The sequence below is a fragment of the Somniosus microcephalus genome, chromosome 3 (assembly GCF_052327205.1).
Source record: "Somniosus microcephalus isolate GS21.2 chromosome 3, FLI_Smic_1.0, whole genome shotgun sequence".
Lineage (NCBI taxonomy): Eukaryota > Metazoa > Chordata > Chondrichthyes > Squaliformes > Somniosidae > Somniosus > Somniosus microcephalus.
The window spans coordinates 349,062,280-349,080,530 of NC_140989.1; the positions used below are offsets into that span (position 1 = coordinate 349,062,280).

Here is an 18,251-nt window from a genome sequence, read left to right on the forward strand (position 1 = left end):
GACAGTGATAGACTTCAAGAAAACATAGATAGGCTGGTGAAATGGGCAGACATGTGGCAGATGAAATTTAACGCAGAAAAGTGTGAAGTGATACATTTTGGTAGAAAGAATGAGGAGAGAACATATAAACTAAATGGTACAATCCTGAAGGGGGTGCACAAACAGACCTGGGGGTATGTGTGCACAAATCGTTGAAGGTGGCAGGGCAGGTTGAGAAAGCAGTTAAAAAGGCTTACGGGATTCTGGACTTCATGAATAGAGGTACAGAGTACAAAAGTGTGGAAATTATGATGAACCTTTATAAAACACTGGTTCGACCCCAACTGAAGTATTGTGTCCAATTCTGGGCACCACATTTTAGGAAGGATGTGAAGGCCTTAGAGAAGGTGCAGACAAGATTTACGAGAATGATTCCAGGAATGAGGGATTTCAGTTACGTTGATAGACTGGCGAAGCTGGGGTTGTTCTCCTTGGAGCAGGGAAGATTGAGAGGAGATTTGATAGAGGTGTTCAAAATCATCAAGGGTCTGGACAGAGTAGATAGAGGGAAACTGTTCCCATTGGCAGAAGGGTCAAGAACCAGAGGACACAGATTTAAGGTGATTGGCAAAAGAACCAAAGGCGACGTAAGAAAAAACTGTTTTACACAGCGAGTGGTTAAGATCTGGAATGCACTGCCTGAAAGTGTGGTGGAGGCAGATTCAGTCACTGCTTTCAAAAGGGAGTTGGATAAGTATCTGAAGGAAATAAATTTGCAGGGCTAAGGGGAAAGGGCGGGGGAGTGGGACTAGCTGAAGTGCTCTTGCAGAGAGTCGGCACGGGCTCAACTGGCCGAATGGCCTTCTTCAGTGCTGTAACCATTCTATGATTCTATAAGCCACCATCCTTGAACATTTTGGCTTTTTATTTATTCTCTGAATGCTGGCAGGGCCTGAGAATGTGGTGGTGGACCGGCTTCTTGAACCGTCTGGTGAAGGTACTCCCACAGTGCTGTTAGGTAAGAAGATCCTGGATTTTGACCCAGTAACGATGAGGGAACAGCGATATAGGTCAAAGTCAGAATGGTGTGTGGCTTGGAGGGCAATTGGAGGTGATGGTGTTCCCATGCATGTGCTGCCCTTGTCCTTCTAGGTGGTAGAGGTCATGGGTTTGGGAGGCTCTGTTGAAGCCATGGCGAAAGCATGCCCTGAAAGCACTGAAAGGTCTATAAAACAACCTACTCCATTGTAAAATGTACTTTTTAGCATCCAGTGATCAATGAAGGAACAATAAGGCAAGTTAGCTCAAGGAAATTGTGCTCGTAAACATTCCAATGTTAGAGGCTCAGTTCACTTTTAAAAAAAATATAGAGGGTATTTTAACCCAAAAAAAAGAGTGGGTTGGAGTCGGGTGGGAAGTTAGTGTTTAAAAATCTGAATCCCGACCAGAATCTGCCCACTTCCGGTTTTAATGGGGGCGGGCAGCCAACCCACTTCCAGGAGGAGAGTCATCTATTTATTTAAATATTATAATGCGGCTAGTATGCCTCAGATTTAACCACCATTTTAAATTTAACAATGGCTGGTGGGGTTTTGCAGGCCTCATGAAACCCGCCAGCTAATGGAAGGCGAGGACTGCTGGATCCAGTGCCTTTACACAAACCTCCTGGATCCAGCGTCTGTCTAACCCACCCCCTGTGATTGGAGACCTCCCCCATGAGGCCTCTGATTTCCCCCCCACGAGGTCTCCACTACTCCCCACCTCACCCCATGCCTCTCTCCCGGATGAGCTTAACACTTTTTACGCCCGGTTTGAGGCCAACAACAACTGGCCTGTTACAAGGGCGCCCGCGGCTCAGGACGACCGGGTCTTCTCAATCTCCGTGGCTGACGTGAGCAAGACCTTTAAGAGAGTGAACACCCACAAAGCACCCGGTCCAGATGGAATCCCTGGGCGTGTCCTTAGAGCATGCGCTGACCAGCTGGCAGCCGTGTTTACAGATATATTCAACCGTTCACTGTACCAGTCTGTAGTCCCCACCCGCTTCAAGATGACATCGGTTATTCCAGTCCCCAAAAAAACAAAAGTAACCTGTTTAAACGACTACCGCCCCATAGCACTCACTTCTGTCATCATGAAGTGCTTTGAGAGGCTGGTCAAAACCCACATCAACTCGTTACTACCTGACACACTGGACCCACTCCAATTTGCCTACCGCCCAAACAGATCTAGGGATGATGCCATCGCCACTGTACTGCACACTGCCTTATCACACCTGGATAAGAGGAACACCTATGTGAGAATGTTGTTCATTGATTATAGTTCAGCATTCAATACCATTATCCCCTCCAAGCTTGTCAACAAGCTCAGTGAGCTAGGACTTAACACCTCCCTATGCAACTGGATCCTGGACTTCCTGACGGGAAGACCCCAGGTGGTGAAAATAGGCAGAAACACCTCCTCCACACTGATCCTGAACACGGGAGCTCCCCAGGGTTGTGTGCTCAGCCCCCTTCTGTATTCCCTGTTTACTCACGACTGCGTGGCCACGCACAACTTCAACTCCATCATCAAGTTTGCTGATGACACTACCGTTGTAGGCCTGATCACAGATGGCGACGAGACAGGCTACAGGGAGGAGGTAAGAGCCCTTGGAGAATGGTGCGAGTACAACAACCTCTCCCTCAACATCAGCAAAACAAAGGAGATGATCGTGGATTACAGGAAGTGGCAGGGGGAGGGACGCACCCCAATCTACATCGAAGGGGCTGAGGTGGAGAGGGTCAGCAGCTTCAAATTCCTGGGTGTATTCATTACGGAGGACTTAACGTGGTCTCATCACATCGATGTTGTAACCAAGAAGGCATGCCAATGCCTGTTCTTCCTCAGGAGACTGAAGAAATTTGGAATGGCCCCCCAGATTCTCACCAACTTCTACCGGTGCACCATCGAGAGTATCCTGTTCGGCTGCATCACTACCTGGTATGGCAACTGCACCGCCACAGACCGCAAGGCTCTACAGATGGTAGTGAAAGCTGCACAACACACTATAGGAATTAAACTACCTGCTGTGCAGGATATCTACCCCGAGAGGTGCCGGGGGAAGGCCCTGAGAATCATTAAACACACGAGTCACCCCAGCCACAACCTCTTCGCCCTGCTCCCGTCCGGTAAGAGATACCGAAGCATACGGTCTCGTACCAACAGGTTTCGAAACAGCTTCTACCCCCAGGCCATAAGACTCATGAACGATTAATTTATTATTATTTATTACTGTTGTTTTATTTATTATTACTGTCTTTCTATTAGTATTTCTATTAGTATTTTTATCATTGTTATGCCATATTTATTCCAATGTTGGGAGGACTCGTAAAAATCAACATTTCATTGTGCAGTACACACGTCTGCTGCATATATGACAAATAAAATTGAATTGAATTGAATTGCTGTTCTGGCCCCCTGATGTTGTCTGTCTCTCCATCCCCATCCCCCCGGTTCTCCTGACCCTCCGATGAGCTCCTGCCCACCTTCCCCGCTCCTGCGGCCCTCCGATGGTGATCCTGGCCCTCCGATGAGCTCCCAGCCCCCGATCATGCTCTTCCAGCCCTGTGAAATAGTGGAATTTCCACGTGTAAAAATATAGTTGTGGTTGGTTTGGTAACATTTAACTTTGGCATTTAGCTGGAACACCTAAATTTGGATTCCATATGTAACTGACTCGTGAACTTGGCCTTTTTCTGGAGGTTGAGTCTGTCAGTTTGGCAAAGTCATTTGGGGAGGAAAGCTGGCAATTCTTTGTCACAGCTTATTGATAGGTTCTCCAAGGCACCATTGGTGCCATTCATGGAAAATTTAATCAAGTTGCAGCATTTCATGCTCCTATCTAAGGCAGAGACTGTAACAGATAACTTTTTTATTCGTTCATGGGATGTGGGCATCGCTGGCAAGGCCAGCATTTATTGCCCATCCCTAGTTGCCCTTGAGAAGGTGGTGAAACGCCTTCTTGAAAAGCTGCAGTCCGTGTGTTGAAGTTACTCCCACAGTTCTGTTAGGGAGGGAGTTCCAGGATTTTGACCCAGCAATGATGAAGGAACGGCAATATACTTCCAAGTCAGGATGGTGTGTGACTTGGAGGGGAACTTGAAGTGGTGATGTTCCCATGCACCTGCTGCCCTTGTCCTTCTTGGTGGTAGAGGTCGAGGGTTTGGGAGGTGCTGCCGAAGAAGTCTTGGCAGTGTATCTTGTAGATGGTACACACTGCAGCCACGGTACGCCGGTGGTGGATGGGGTGCCAATCAAGTGGGCTGCTTTGTCCTGGATGGTGTCGAGCTTCTTGCTTGTTGTTGGAGCTGCACTCATCCAGGCAGGTGGAGAGTATTCCATCACACTCCTTACTTGTGCCCTGTAGATGGTGGAAAGGCTTTGGGAAGTCAGGAGGTGAGACACTCGCCGTAGAATACCCAGCATCTGACCTGCTCTTTTTGCCACAGTATTTATGTGGCTGCTCCAGTTAAGTTTTTGGTCAATGTTGACCCCCAGGATATTGATGGTGGGGGATTCGACGATGGTAATGCTGTTGAATGTCAAGGGGCGGTGGTTAGACTCTCGCTTATTGGAGATGGTCATTGCCTTGCGCTTGTGTAGCGCGAATGTTACCTGCCACTTATCAGCCCAAGCCTGAATGTCGTCCAGGTCTTGCTGCATGCAGGCATGGACTGCTTCATTGTCTGAGGAGTTGCGAATGGCACTGAACACTGTGCAGTCATCAGCGAACATCCCCACTTCTGACCTTATGATGGAGGGAAGGTCATTGATGAAACAGCTGAAGATGGTTGGGCTAAGGACACTGCCCTGAGGAACTCCTGCAGTGATGTCCTGGGGCTGTGATGATTGAACTCCAACCACCACAATCATCTTCCTTTGTGCTCGGTATGACTCCAGCCAGTGGAGCGTTTTCCCCCCGATTCCCATTGACTTCAGTTTTACTAGGGCTCCTTGATGCCACACTTGGTCAAATGCTGCCTTGATGTCAAGGGCAGTCACTCTTGCCTCACCTCTGGAATTCAGCTCTTTTGTCCACATGTTTGGACCAAGGCTAGGTCTGGAGACAAGTGGTCCCAGCGGAACCCAAACTGGGTATCAGTGAGCAGGTTGGTGAGTAAGTGCTGCTTCCTAACCCTGTCAACGACACCTTCCATCACTTTGCTGATGATTGAGAGTAGGCTGATGGGGCAGTAATTGGCTGGATTGGATTTGTCCTGCTTTTTGTGGACAGGACATAGCTGGGCAGTTTTCCACATGGTTGGGTAGAGGCCAGTGTTATAGCTGTACTGGAACAGCTTGGCTAGAGGCGCGACTAGTTCTGGAGCACAGGTCTTCAGCACGGTAGGCAGGATGTTGTCGGGGCCCATGGCCTTTGCTGTATCCAGTGCATTTCTTGATATCACATGGCCTTTGCTGTATCCAACCATTTCTTGATATCACATGGAGTGAATCAAATTGGCTGAAGACTGGCTTCTGTGATGGTGGGGACCTCATGAGGAGGCCGATATGGATCATCCTTCTGGCTGAAGATGGTTGCAAACACTTCGGCCTTGTCTTTTGCACTCACATGCTGGGCTCCACCATCATTGAGGATGGGGATATGCATGGAGCCTTCTCCTCCCATTAGTTGTCCACCACCATTCATGACTGGATGTGGCAGGACTGCAGAGTTTTGATCTGATCCGTTGATTGTGGGATCGCTTAGCCCTGTCTATAGCATGCTGCTTCCGCTTTTTAGCATGCATGTAGTCCTGTGTTGCAGCTTCCCCAGGTTGGCACTGCATTTTTAGGTACACCTGGTGCTGCTCCTGGCATGCTCTTCCACACTCCTTATTGAACCAGGGATGGTCCCCTGGCTTGATGGTAATGGTAGAGTGAGGGATATGCCAGGCCATGAGATTACAGATTGTGGTGGAATACAATTCTGCTGCTGGCGCACAGCACCTCATGGATTCCCCTGTTTTGAGCTGGTGGATCTGTTCTGAATCTATCCCATTTAGCACGGTGGTAGTGCCACACAACACGATGGAGGGTATCCTCAGTGTGAACACGGGACTTCGTCTCCACAGTGACTGTGCAGTGGCCACTGCTACCAATGCTGTCATGGACAGATGCATCTGCGACAGGGAGATCTGCGAGGACGAGGTCAAGTTGGTTTTTCCCTCATCATGGTTCTCTCACCACCTGTCACAGGCCCAGACTGGCAGCTATGTCCATCAGGACTCGGCCAGCAGTGGTGCTACCGAGCCACTCTTGGTGATGGACATTGAAGACCCCCACCCAGAGTACATTCTGTGTCCTTGCTACTCTCAGTGCTTCTTCCAAGTGGTGTTCAACATGGAGGAGTACTGATTCATCAGCTGAGGGAGGGCGGTAGGTGGTAATCAGCAGGAGGTTTCCTTGCCCATGCTTGACCTGAAACCATGAGACATCATGGGGTCCGGAGTCAATGTTGAGGACTCCCAGGGCCACTTCTTCCCAACTGTGTCGCCACCCCTGGTGGGTCTGTCCTGCCGGTGGGACAGGACAAACCCAGCGATGGTGTTGGAGGAGTTTGGGACATTGGTTGAAAGGTATGATTCAGTGAGTATGATTGTCAGGCTGTTGCTTGACTAGACTGTGGGACAGCTGTCCCAATTTTGGCACAATTCTCCAGATGTTGGTGGGGAGGACTTTGCAGGGTCGACTGGGCTGGGTGTGTCGTTGTTGCGTCCGTAGCCAGTGCCGAGATCAATGCCGGGTGGTTAGTCCGGTTTTATTCTTATTCGTATCGGCTTTTTACAACTGATTGGCTTGCTAGGTCATTTCAGAGGGCAGTTAAGAGATAACCACATTGCTGTGAGTCTAGAGTCACATATAGGCCAGACCAGGTAAGGATGGCAGATTTCCTTCCCTGAAGGACATCAGTGAACCAGACCAGTTTTTTACGACAATCCGATAGTTACATGGTCACTATTACTGATACTAGCTTTTTATTCCAGATTTATTTAATTAACTGAATTTAAATTCCCCAGCTGCTGTCGTGGGATTTGAACTTGTGTCTCCGATCATTAGTCCCGGCCTCTGGATTGCTAGTCCAGTAGCATAACCACGATGCTACCATTCCCGTTGACTTAAGAAAGCGGGAGGAATAAAAAGGAAACTCTGGTTTTCTGAAATCCCATTTTTAAAAACCAAATTATTCCCAAAAAAATTGAAAGATGAGTGGGATAAAGTAGACTGAATTATGATTTAAAAATAATTGTAAATGTTGGATTCTTAAACCTCAATCTACATATTGTTGTTGATGGTAACCCACGTAGGTTCATTCCAGTCCATCAGAAACACTGATGCTGGCGAATGCGTGTATTGTTCAAATTGTATTTTTGTACTATGAAATGCATTGTAATAGTACAGTAATACTATTGTTGCTGTTTCATACTGTGATATTAAATAGTACAATAGTATTATGTTCCAACTGTTCTTTGACTATTTATTGAGATGTTTAGTAGTTAAGCAGTATTGCTGGTCATTTGAAAATTGGCACACAAGTCATTAAAAAAAAAAAAAAAATCAAATGAATCAAATCTTATTTCACTCAGAGCATTCTATAGAATACCAAATCCTTTTGGTGTTCAATAGAGTGCTCTGAATGAAATAAGAAGATGTATGTTTATTATAGTTATAATTTTGCAGTAAATTGGATCTTGAAAGTGAAAACCTGTTTTAAAACTTTTAATTTAAAAAAAAAAATCAAGATTGTTTATTGACTCCTTCCTCTTTTCCCCCCCACAGCTGAAGAAGAGGAGGTAGAATCCTTCCTTCCACCAGAACTTTCAATTCTGAGAGAGCCGTTGCAATCACCTGATCAGGCATTTCCTGGATTTTCAGAAGCCTTTCGATTCCCATTTCCCTTTGACCAAGGAGATTATGACAGGGTGAACACAGCTCACAAGCTGCCACAAAGATCCCAGGATAGTACATTTGAAAAACTGATGAGAAATGGATTACCTGAACCAGAAGAGATTCCGACTATTGACAATGTGGCCCTATTTGTTCAATGTGAGGATGAAAGAATGGTCGCCACAATCGAAAAGAGCAGCTTGGAGGTTTGTTTAAATCCATTACATGTTTTTTCTGCCATGATAATTTGGGATGTGTTCATGGATTCACATTTACAGTGTTAATTATACAAGATTTTAAAACCTAATAGGCCCATTATTTGGCTGTCCTAACCAATTATAGGTCTGACTTTATTCCTTGCTGTTTAAAGACCAAGGAGTAGATTTTCCCGAACCTGTCGGGGAAGAAGGCGGGACTTCCCCTTTCGGGTTTTTGACCCGCCTACTTCGACGTCCGGCCAATCCACGCGATTTTCCCTTGATTGACCTTGTTGAGCCCGCTCAGCAGGCCAATTAAGGGCCACCCGGCAACAGGTGACGTCACAGACTGAAATTTCATCTGTCAAGAGTTCTTGACAGATGAAATATCAGCGTTTGACAGCTGTTTGAAGCTGTGATACGCTGACAGTCTGAGTTCTACCATGAGTCATTCTGCACAGACTCAGTTAGAACTCTTACCGGCACTCAAAGCTGAAGGTTGTCACTTTTCACAGATCGCAGCCGTTCAGCTTTCAGTTCCGGCTGAGTGATGGACTCCCGACGGCTACAGGAAGAAAGGCTGTGAAGGTAAGTACAGGTAAGTAAAAGTTCTTTACACACTTTAGACACACCAAACACACTTATCTTTACGCTCATGCACCCATCACTCACCTGAGCGCCAACATCGCGACCCCTCCAACTCATTCAACCCGACGGCCCGCCTGCTCTAACCTGGCGTGGTTTGGAGCCGTCGGGAAACCCACACGAAACCCCTCAAAATAGGGATTAGGCTAAAAACTGCCTGTTAAGTACCTGTTAACAGGCAGTTAGTTGGCACTAATCCCTTCCCGCCTGGTTTCGGCGGGTCCCAGTGCGGGGCGGGTACCCGCCGCCCCTGAAACTTACGTGGGGCGGGGTTTTGGGCGGGATGGTGTCGGGACCCCCAAATTCGGGATTTCCCCCCCCCTCCCCACACGCCTGAAACCCCATCTGACGGCTCCACGAAAATCTAGCCCCAAGGTTCTGCCTGAATTTTGTGTGGGCACAAAAGAGATATTTTAATCTGGAGATAGCATATCTAAGAACAGCACTTTTAAGCAAAATGGTTAGTGCAGCTGCTATGTTTGAGCATGCACCTTGAAATAATTACTGCTCCTTCCCATGACTTTTTTTAATAGGTACTGTATCTTTGTTTAAAAGAAAAATATGATCTTGATTTTCAGCTTCTTTGTCTCAAAGGAATGAGTTCTTTCTGGGAAGTATCATTTACAAAAATAATGAAATAGCACATTCGCTATGCCATTTGCAACTTGGTCTTATCTGTGACCAGAACAGTAATGTTGTGTTCCAGAATTCAATGCCTGCAACACTAGTAGTGTTAGTTTGCTCCTGCCACGGCTATGCAACCCATCAACCACAGCACAGCACAGCACAGCACGAGACTCCATGAGTCAAGCATTTGTTTATTGTCCAGTGCAAAGCACCCTTTGTTCTAGCACCAATGCAAAGGGATTGTTGGACTATATATGTACATGTACATGTTTATTCAGGGGTGGGGGAATTTTTACAAGTTCAGTACACAACAAGAATATTGTGTATTTTAAATATGTATTGTGACCTTTTCCTATAGATTGATGCGTCTGCAATAACGCAAGTTTCTCTACTGGATCCAAAATGCAAAGCAAAGGAAAACGCCACACATTACATTTTGGAGTCTTCACTCACTAGCTGTGAGACAACTAAATACCCTGCTACAGATGGTTCCACCATTTATTTGAACTCTGTAAGTAAAACCATAGATATTGGCCTAGAAATTCATTAAGGCGCTGCCAGCTTTGCGGCCAGTTACCGCCTAAAGAGGGCTTCTGCGCCAAAAATGAGTTTGCGCTGATATTCAGCGCAGCGGTATTGGCGGCGGTAGCCGTTAGCACTGCGCCGGCACCGATGACGTCATCGGTGTGCGCAGTGCCCCGGTTCGGCCCCGAAACCGGCCCGATTCCCATATTTAGTAGCGGCCGCCTCCTCCGAAGCGGCCGCAAACAGCGACCAGAAAACGGGGCCGTGCTGTAGCCTTAGTGGGGCGCTTTAAAGGGGAAGGTGCGGCCGGCCGCTTTTTCGGCGGCCGCCTGCCCGCACCTCCTTCCCCGGCCTCCTCCACCCCCCCCCCCCCCCCCCCGCGGCATTGCCGGCTGCTTTCCACGAACCCGGCACTTCGCCGTGGTGCCGGGCTCATTTGCCAGCACTCTCCAGCGGCGATCTCCCCGTTGCAGGCAGCTCCCCCTTAAGAGAAGGAGGAGGCCTGCAGTACCGCAGCCTGCCGCTCCGCAGCGGCTGGCGCAGCGGCGCCAAGAGCGCTGAAATTCAGTTTCAGCGCCCCAAGCGGAGGCGGGCACACCCTGGTATAGCGCCCGGTTCCGAATTGGGGCGCAAACACTGAATATCTGACGACCGCTAATGACTCCCTGCCCAGCGCTAACCTTTGGGCGCGAGCGAGCTGGCCGCCCCAAAGTGAATTTCTAGGCCGTTGTCCCTATTTTAAATTTGTTTCAAATGATTGAAGCTAAATTAATTTCTAATCTTGTTCTTCCCATTTTCCACCAATGGGCCATTAGCTTCCACTGAAGATAAAAATGTCCAAAATTTCTGCTTGGGGAGAGATTATTACTTACTTCAGTGTTGTATTTTCACCAAAAATATTGAAGGTTTCTTTGCTGTTTTTCAAATGATATGCTACATAGAAGTTAATTAATTGGTAGAATTGTTAGCAATTAGTTTCTTATAACACCATAATACAACCTAAATAAAATTAAAATGGGGAGATTTTATTCCCCAAAAGGCAGTTTCAGAATTCTTTTCTCCACCTGACTGTCCCTTGTTATTTTTATAAAAGGAATGGATGAATGCCTGTTGGTATATGATCCAGGGCTATTAGTTGTAGAATCTCAGTAGGAACCTGACGGGAAGTTTAAAGCGTAGGCTAGAAGAACTAATCTTCTGATCAAAACATTACTATGTTACATGATAAAACTATTTTTTTTCTCTCCAATTGTTCCCGTTGAGTTTAGAAAGAGAATACCAAACATACTGGTAAGAGAGACAAATGGATGCAGAGAGGATGAGAGAAAGTATTTGAGGTCCATAGAGAGAAAACAGGGAGAGAAGTCAAAGAGAAAGGGAGGAGAACAATAACTTTTTTATACCATTCTTTACACAGAGTGGCATCTCAAAATACTTTTCATAGTGGAAGAAAAAGAACAATGTCTGCAGAATAGGAGGCAAAAAGAGGATAAATTAAAGTGGGGAGGGGAACAAAAGAGGCAAGGCAAAAGAGTTGATGGAAAAAATTACAAATGGCAGGGGCATAATGACAGAGTGGCCACCAATGAAAGGTTGGGGAGAGCATGAAATAAGTAGTAGCCCAGGAACAGAGTGTGTACAAATTTGAGACTAGGAAACCAATTATAGAAAGAGGAAGACATTTTCTTTTACTTTTTGATCATGAGCAGCGCTTTTGGAGATTAAAAAAAAGACTTGCATTTCTATAGCGCCTTTCATGACCTCCGGATGTCCCAAAGCGCTTTACAGAAGTATTTTTGAAGTGTAGTCACTGTTGTAATGTAGGAAACTAATACTAAAAGATTTTGCTAAACCATTGGAATTTTCCCTGACTGACAGATCATGATACAGCTAGAGTACCCTGTTGAAGGAAGTGGGTGGTCTAGTGATAATGAAGAATCAGGAGACAACGGCTTCCCTGGCGATGGCGACGACCCAGTTGGAAACAGACCTAAAACTGTTCTGGTATGCTGTGCAATGTGCATAGTGTTTTTTATTTACATTATGAAGTATTTTGTGCAAGCAGAACAGGTTAGAGGTCATAGAAATGTGCATATTTGCAAGGACAACAGTCTGCTCAAATTCACATTGCTACAAATAAGAATTGATGTTACAGTTAACCCTTCAACTGTTGGCCGCAGAATGTGTTCTAACTTTAGGCAGCCCCTGTTTATTGAGCGGCGTGAGGGCCAATATTACAGTCTTGGTTTTGGGCTGTCATTACTAACATTATGTTTAATGTTCATAGACATTAAAGAAGTTGTAGCAGTTATAATTGTTAGAGTTTTCAAAATTGATTATTTGATTAATTGAACATTTTAATTATATTCCTCTGGTAGCTAAATTACCTCAGAGTTTGTGCTATACTAGAATTTGTACAATAGTCTGTTAATGAAGAATTAAAATAATGATAATCGCTAATAGATTAGTTGCTTTCCCCTTTTCCATCAAGGGCATGTTCATGATTTTAAAAAAAAAAAAGGCAATTTCTATATTTATTGAAATCTAACAAGTTGTATAATAATTATTTGCAAACTATCGCTTGTGAATAATTTATTACAAATATAACCTTTTTTAAACTATTATATAGCTTTTTTTGAAAGAGACGCCACATTTAATTTTCCATAGACTTCCTCTTCATGCTAGGGTGCAGTTCCATAGGCGTTAATGCTCCTCTGGTACCTCACCCAAGTGGGTTTTCTTAATATGTGCACCTGAACAATGAGTGTCATAGACTATTCAACTGTGGAGCCATTATATCTGAGACTGGTCCAAGCCTTGCCTGGCATGCACACATGAACTTCCAGCAGGGTTCCCTGAATAGTGATCAGAAGTGTTTAATGTTTATAGACATTAAATAAGTTGTAGCAGTTCTAATTGTTAGAGTTTTCAAAATTGATTATTTGATCAATTGAACATTTTAATTATATTCCTAGCTAAATTACCTCAGCGTTTGTGCTATACTAGAATTTGTAGAAACAGTGTAATTGTTGATGGCAGCTAGTATGGATATTTCAGTAATAATTTCCTTTTTGTTTCAGTTTAACTGTACATACTTCACACCTAGCAAGAAGTCTGAAATGCCTTCACATTCTGGTTTCCCTTCTCTGAGACAAGTCAACAATGCAACTTTGAACATGGAGCTGTACAACACCAATCTGTTCCGCACTCCTTCACAAGGAGTGCACACTGTTTCGGAGAATCGCCGATTATTTGTTGAGGTAATGATCTTGGCAAGCTTGCATATCAGCTGAAGAATTGTGTAGGCTGTGGTTTTAGCTGAACTGTTGCAGTTCTTTTTTTGGCACTGGTGCATGGATTCGAGTGAACAGATGGTTAGTTTGTGGTTTAAATTTCTTTGGTTTGACAGGAAAATTGTAAAGATAATAAGTCCAGAAATTATATTGGGGGTTTGACCAAAGGGAGTCTTCTAAGCATGATACACTGACCATAATTTCATACCAGAATATAATAGTACTTGTAAAACTAGGGATTTATCCCACAAATGTTACATCATCCTGTTAGTAAAATACTCCGTTTCTAGATTATTTACATTCCTGCTCATTCAAGCGCTGTTTGTTGGTGTGAGATGTACATTTCAGATAACACTCAAATCCACCAAGTTGATGTTCAACAAAATTAATGCAGTCAATGGCTGAACATTTGGTCGCGTAATGACCTGTTGATAATAGAAACATAGAAGATAGGAGCAGGAGTAGGCCATTCGGCCCCTCGAGCCTGCTCCGCCATTCAATGAGATCATGGCTGATCATCCAAATTCAGTACCCTGTCCCTGCCTTCTCCCCATATCCCTTGATCCCTTTAGCCTTAAAAAAAATATATCCAACTCCTTCTTGAATATATTTAATGAACTGGCCTCCACCGCCCTCTGTGGCAGAGAATTCCACAGGTTCACCACTCTCTGGGTGAAGAAATTCCTCCTCATCTCAGTCCTAAATGGCTTACCCCTTATCCTTAGACTATGACCCCTGGTTCTGGACTCCCTGGCCATCGGGAACATCCTTCCTGCATCTAGTCTGTCCAGGCCTGACAGAATTTTATAGGTTTCGATGAGATCCCCTCTCAATCTTCTAAACTCCAGTGAGTATAAGCCCAATCGACACAATCTCTCCTCGTACGTCATTCCTGCCATCCCAGGTATCAGCCTGGTGAATCTTCGCTGCACTCCTTCCATGGCAAGAACATCCTTCCTCAGATAAGGCGACCAAAACTGCACACAATACTCGAGGTGCGGTCTCACCAAGGCCCTGTACAACTGCAGCAAGACATCCTTGTTCCTGTACTCGAACCCTCTTGCTACGAAGGCCAACATACCATTTGCCTTCTTAACCGCCTGCTGCATCTGCATGCTTACCTTCAGCGACTGGTGCACAAGAACACCCAGGTCTCTTTGCACTTCCCCTTCTCCCAACCTATTGCCATTCAGATAATAATCTGCCTTCCTATTTTTGCCACCAAAGTGGATAACCTCACATTTATCCACATTATAGTGCATTTGCCATGTTTCGGCCTAATCACCCAACCTGTCCAGATCGTACTGGAGTTTCACGACATCCTCCTCACAGCATTCCCTCCCACCCAGCTTTGTGTCGTCTGCAAATTTGGAGATACTACGTCCAATTCCCTCGTCCAGATCATTAATATATATTGTGAACAGCTGGGGTCCTGGGACCGATCCTTGCGGTACCCCACTAGTCACTGCCTACCACTCGGAAAACGACCCGTTTATTCCAACTCTTTGCTTTCGATCTGCCAACCAGTTCTCTATCCAAGTCAGTACCTTGCCCCCAATCCCATGTGCCTTAATTTTGCATGCTAATCTCTTATGCGGGACCTTATCAAAAGCCTTCTGAAAGTCCAAATACACCACATCCACTGGTTCTCCCTTATCTATTTTACCAGTTACATCCTCAAAAAATTCCAGTAGATTAGTCAAGCACGATTTACCTTTTGTAAATCCATGTTGACTTTGTCCAATCCTGCCACTGCTTTCCAAGTGCTCTGCTATTACATTTTTATAATGGACTCCAGTATTTTCCCCACTACTGATGTCAGGCTTACCGGTCTATAATTCCCCGCTTTTTCTCTACCACCTTTTTTGAATAGTGGGGTAACATTAGCTACCCTCCAATCCATGGGTACTGTTCCAGAGTCTATCGAGTTCTGGAAGATGACCAGCAATGCATCTGCTATCTCCAGGGCCACTTCCTTAAGTACCCTAGGATGTAGATTATCAGGCCCTGGGGATTTATTGGCCTTCAAACCCGTCAACTTCCCCCAACACCATTTCCCCACAAATACTGATTTCTTTCAGTTCCTCCCTCTCATTAGTCCCTATGTTCCCTGACATCTCTGGGAGGTTATTTGTGTCCTCCTTTGTGAAGACAGAACCAAAATATGTATTTAATTGGTCTGCCATTTCTTTGTTCCCATTATAAATTCCCCTGATTCTGACTGTAAGGGACCTACGCTTGACTTCACCAATCTTTTTCTCTTCACATATCTATAAAAGCTTTTACAGTCAGTTTTTATGTTCCCTGCAAGCTTACTTTCATAATCTATTTTCCCCCCTCTTAATTAATCCCTTTGTCCTCCTTTGCTGAATCCTAAACTGCTCCCAATCCTCAGGTTTGCTGCTTTTTTGGGCCAATTTATATGTCCTCTCTTTGGATCTTATGTTATCCCTAATTTCCCTTGTTAGCCACGGTTGAGTCACCTTTATTGATTTATTTTTATGCCAAACTGGGATAAACAAATTCTGTAGATCATCCGTGCGATCTTTGAATGTTTGCCATTGCCTATCCACCGTCACCCTTTGAGTGACATTACCCAATCAATCCTACCCAACTCGAGTCTCATGCCATCATAGTTCCCTTTATTTAAATTCAGGACCTTAGTCTCTGAGTCAACTACTTCACTCTCCATCTTAATGAAGAATTCTATCATATTATGATCGCTCCGACCCAAGGGGCCTCGCACAATAAGATTGCTAATTAATCCTTTCTCATTGCATAATACCCAGTCTAAGATGGCCTGATCCCTAGTTGGTTCCTCGACATATTGGTCCAGGAAACCATCCCGTATACACTCCAGGAATTCCTCCTCCACAGTATTGTTACTAATTTGGTCAGCCCAATCTATATGTAGATTAAAGTCACCCATGATGACTGCTGTGCCCTTATTGCACGCTTCTCTAATTTCCCTTTTAATGCCATCCCCAACCTCCGCATCACTGTTTGGGGGTCTATACACCACTCCCACTAACGTTTTCTGCCCTTTGGTATTTCTCAGTTCTACCCATACAGATTCCACATCATCAGAGCTAATATCTTTCCTTACAATTGTGTTAATCCCCTCTTTAACCAGCAATGCTACCCCACCTCCTTTTCCTTTTTGCCTATCTTTCCTGAATATTGAATACCCCTGGATGTTGAGTTCCCAGCCTTGGTCCCCCTGGAGCCATGTTTCAGTAATTCCAATCATATCATATTCATTTACCTCTATTTGCGCTGCTAATTCATCCACCTTATTACGAATGCTCCTTGCATTAAGACACAAAGCCTTCAGGCTTGTTTTTTTAACGCTCTTAGACCTTTTAGAATTATTATTTACTGTGGCCATGTTTGTTTTAAACCCTTGATTTCTCTGATTGCCACCTTTGGTTTTTCTCCTTCCTGTCTTTTGCTTCTATCCTGAATGCTGTATCTAAGTGGATACCCTTCTCCCAATAACTGCTGAAGAGTTCATTTAATTAATATAATTGTAATTAGCCTATTTCTGTTCTTTTGGTGCGTTTTTATAGATAGAATGACCGTACTTCTAGGCGTTAAGAATGAGGGACACTTCTAATTCGTATTTTCTCCCAACGGTCTAACCTATATTTACAGCAAATGGCAGTTTCCATAAGTAAATCTATGGGAGGAATTTTAACCTTAAAAAAAGTGTAGGTGTGGGAAGATAAAGGGGGAGAAATTGGGTTGTTAGCGCCACCGATTATCGCCTAAAGAGGCCGAGAACTGGGGCGATAGCCAATTTCTGTGCAGTCGCAGGGAACCTAGCGCCTCGCCCCATATTGACCATGCATTTTGCGCCGGCGCTAAATCTTAGCGCGCGCTCACGGGCGCAAGCTGATCATGACGTCATTCCATGGTGCAACGCCTTTTTAGCGCCCCGGACCGGAAATTGGGTGGCGCCCGCCTCTGCGCCTGGCGCTAATAGTGACAGCTCACTGGAACGTTCCCCAGGCACTCTCCGAGTAGGGGGGGCGCTGTTTAAAGGGGACACCACTGGCCTGAAAACGTCAGCCCTTTTGTGAACGCAACTTGTTGGATGGTTTGATACAGTTGAGCAGCTGAAGTGCTAGAGCCTTATTGCCATTCAACCAGCGGTGCCAGAGGACCTTTAGCCCTGTCAACATTACCTAGCTGCTGGTAAGAGCTTACAACCTTTACCTTCATCACTCTTATTATGGGGGCTGCTCTGCAAGGGAACAACCTGCTGCTAGAACATCTTGAGAGGGCACAGAGACGGAGGGAGAGAGGGCCAGGAGTGGCCAGACGGAGGAGGGCCAACAGACATCGCCACACCAGACCTTACGCAGCGAGGGTTTTCAGACAGCAGTCCTCCTACCACAACATGTCGGAGGAGCAGTGTGTCAGAAGGCTGCGATTCCATAAGGAGGTGGTGACTGAGCTGTGCCAGCTGCTTCAGGATGATCTTCTGCCGCGCATACGGTGCAGGACATCTCTGTCGGTGCCTGTAAAGGTTACTGTTGCCCTCAATGTCTTTGCCAGCGGCTCCTTTCAGGCCGCGACTGGGGACATAGCTAACATTTCCCAGTTTGCGGTGCATTGCTGCATCCGCCAAGTTACAGATGCCCTATATAACAGGCGGCGGCAATTTATTTAGTTCCCGTTCACACCGGAGAAGCAGCAGGAGTGTGCAGAAGGCTTCGCGGCAATAGCTGTCTTTCCCATGGTGCAGGGCGCCATTGACTGTACGCACGTGGCTTTGCGGGCACCTGTGAACAATCCCGAGGATTACCGCAACCGCAAGGGGTTCCACTCCCTTAATGTACAGCTGGTGTGTGACCACCGGCTGCTGATCCTCGCGGTCAACGCACAATTCCCTGGCAGCAGCCACGACGCTTTCATCCTGTGTCAGACTACAGTGGCAGACCTTTTCGAGGCACCGGCTCACCCACAAGGCTGGCTTCTCGGAGACAAGGGCTATCCTCTGTGCCCATGGCTTATGACCCCGCTACGTTCGCCCAGCACCCAGGCAGAGGAGAAC

General features: G+C 45.7%; 1 protein-coding gene across 8 annotated transcripts in view; it reads left to right on the top strand.

Moving 5' to 3' along the window:
- tgfbr3 (transforming growth factor, beta receptor III) overlaps positions 1-18,251 on the top strand; it is a 245,155-nt gene that overhangs the window by 191,931 nt on the left and 34,973 nt on the right. For all 8 annotated transcript variants that reach the window (XM_085983358.1, XM_085983360.1, XM_085983357.1 and 5 more), the window contains 4 exons: positions 7,798-8,111; positions 9,733-9,885; positions 11,778-11,903; positions 12,980-13,159. In XM_085983358.1, coding sequence (XP_085839484.1) covers positions 7,798-8,111; positions 9,733-9,885; positions 11,778-11,903; positions 12,980-13,159 — 773 coding nt within the window. The remainder of the gene's footprint in view (positions 1-7,797; positions 8,112-9,732; positions 9,886-11,777; positions 11,904-12,979; positions 13,160-18,251) is intronic.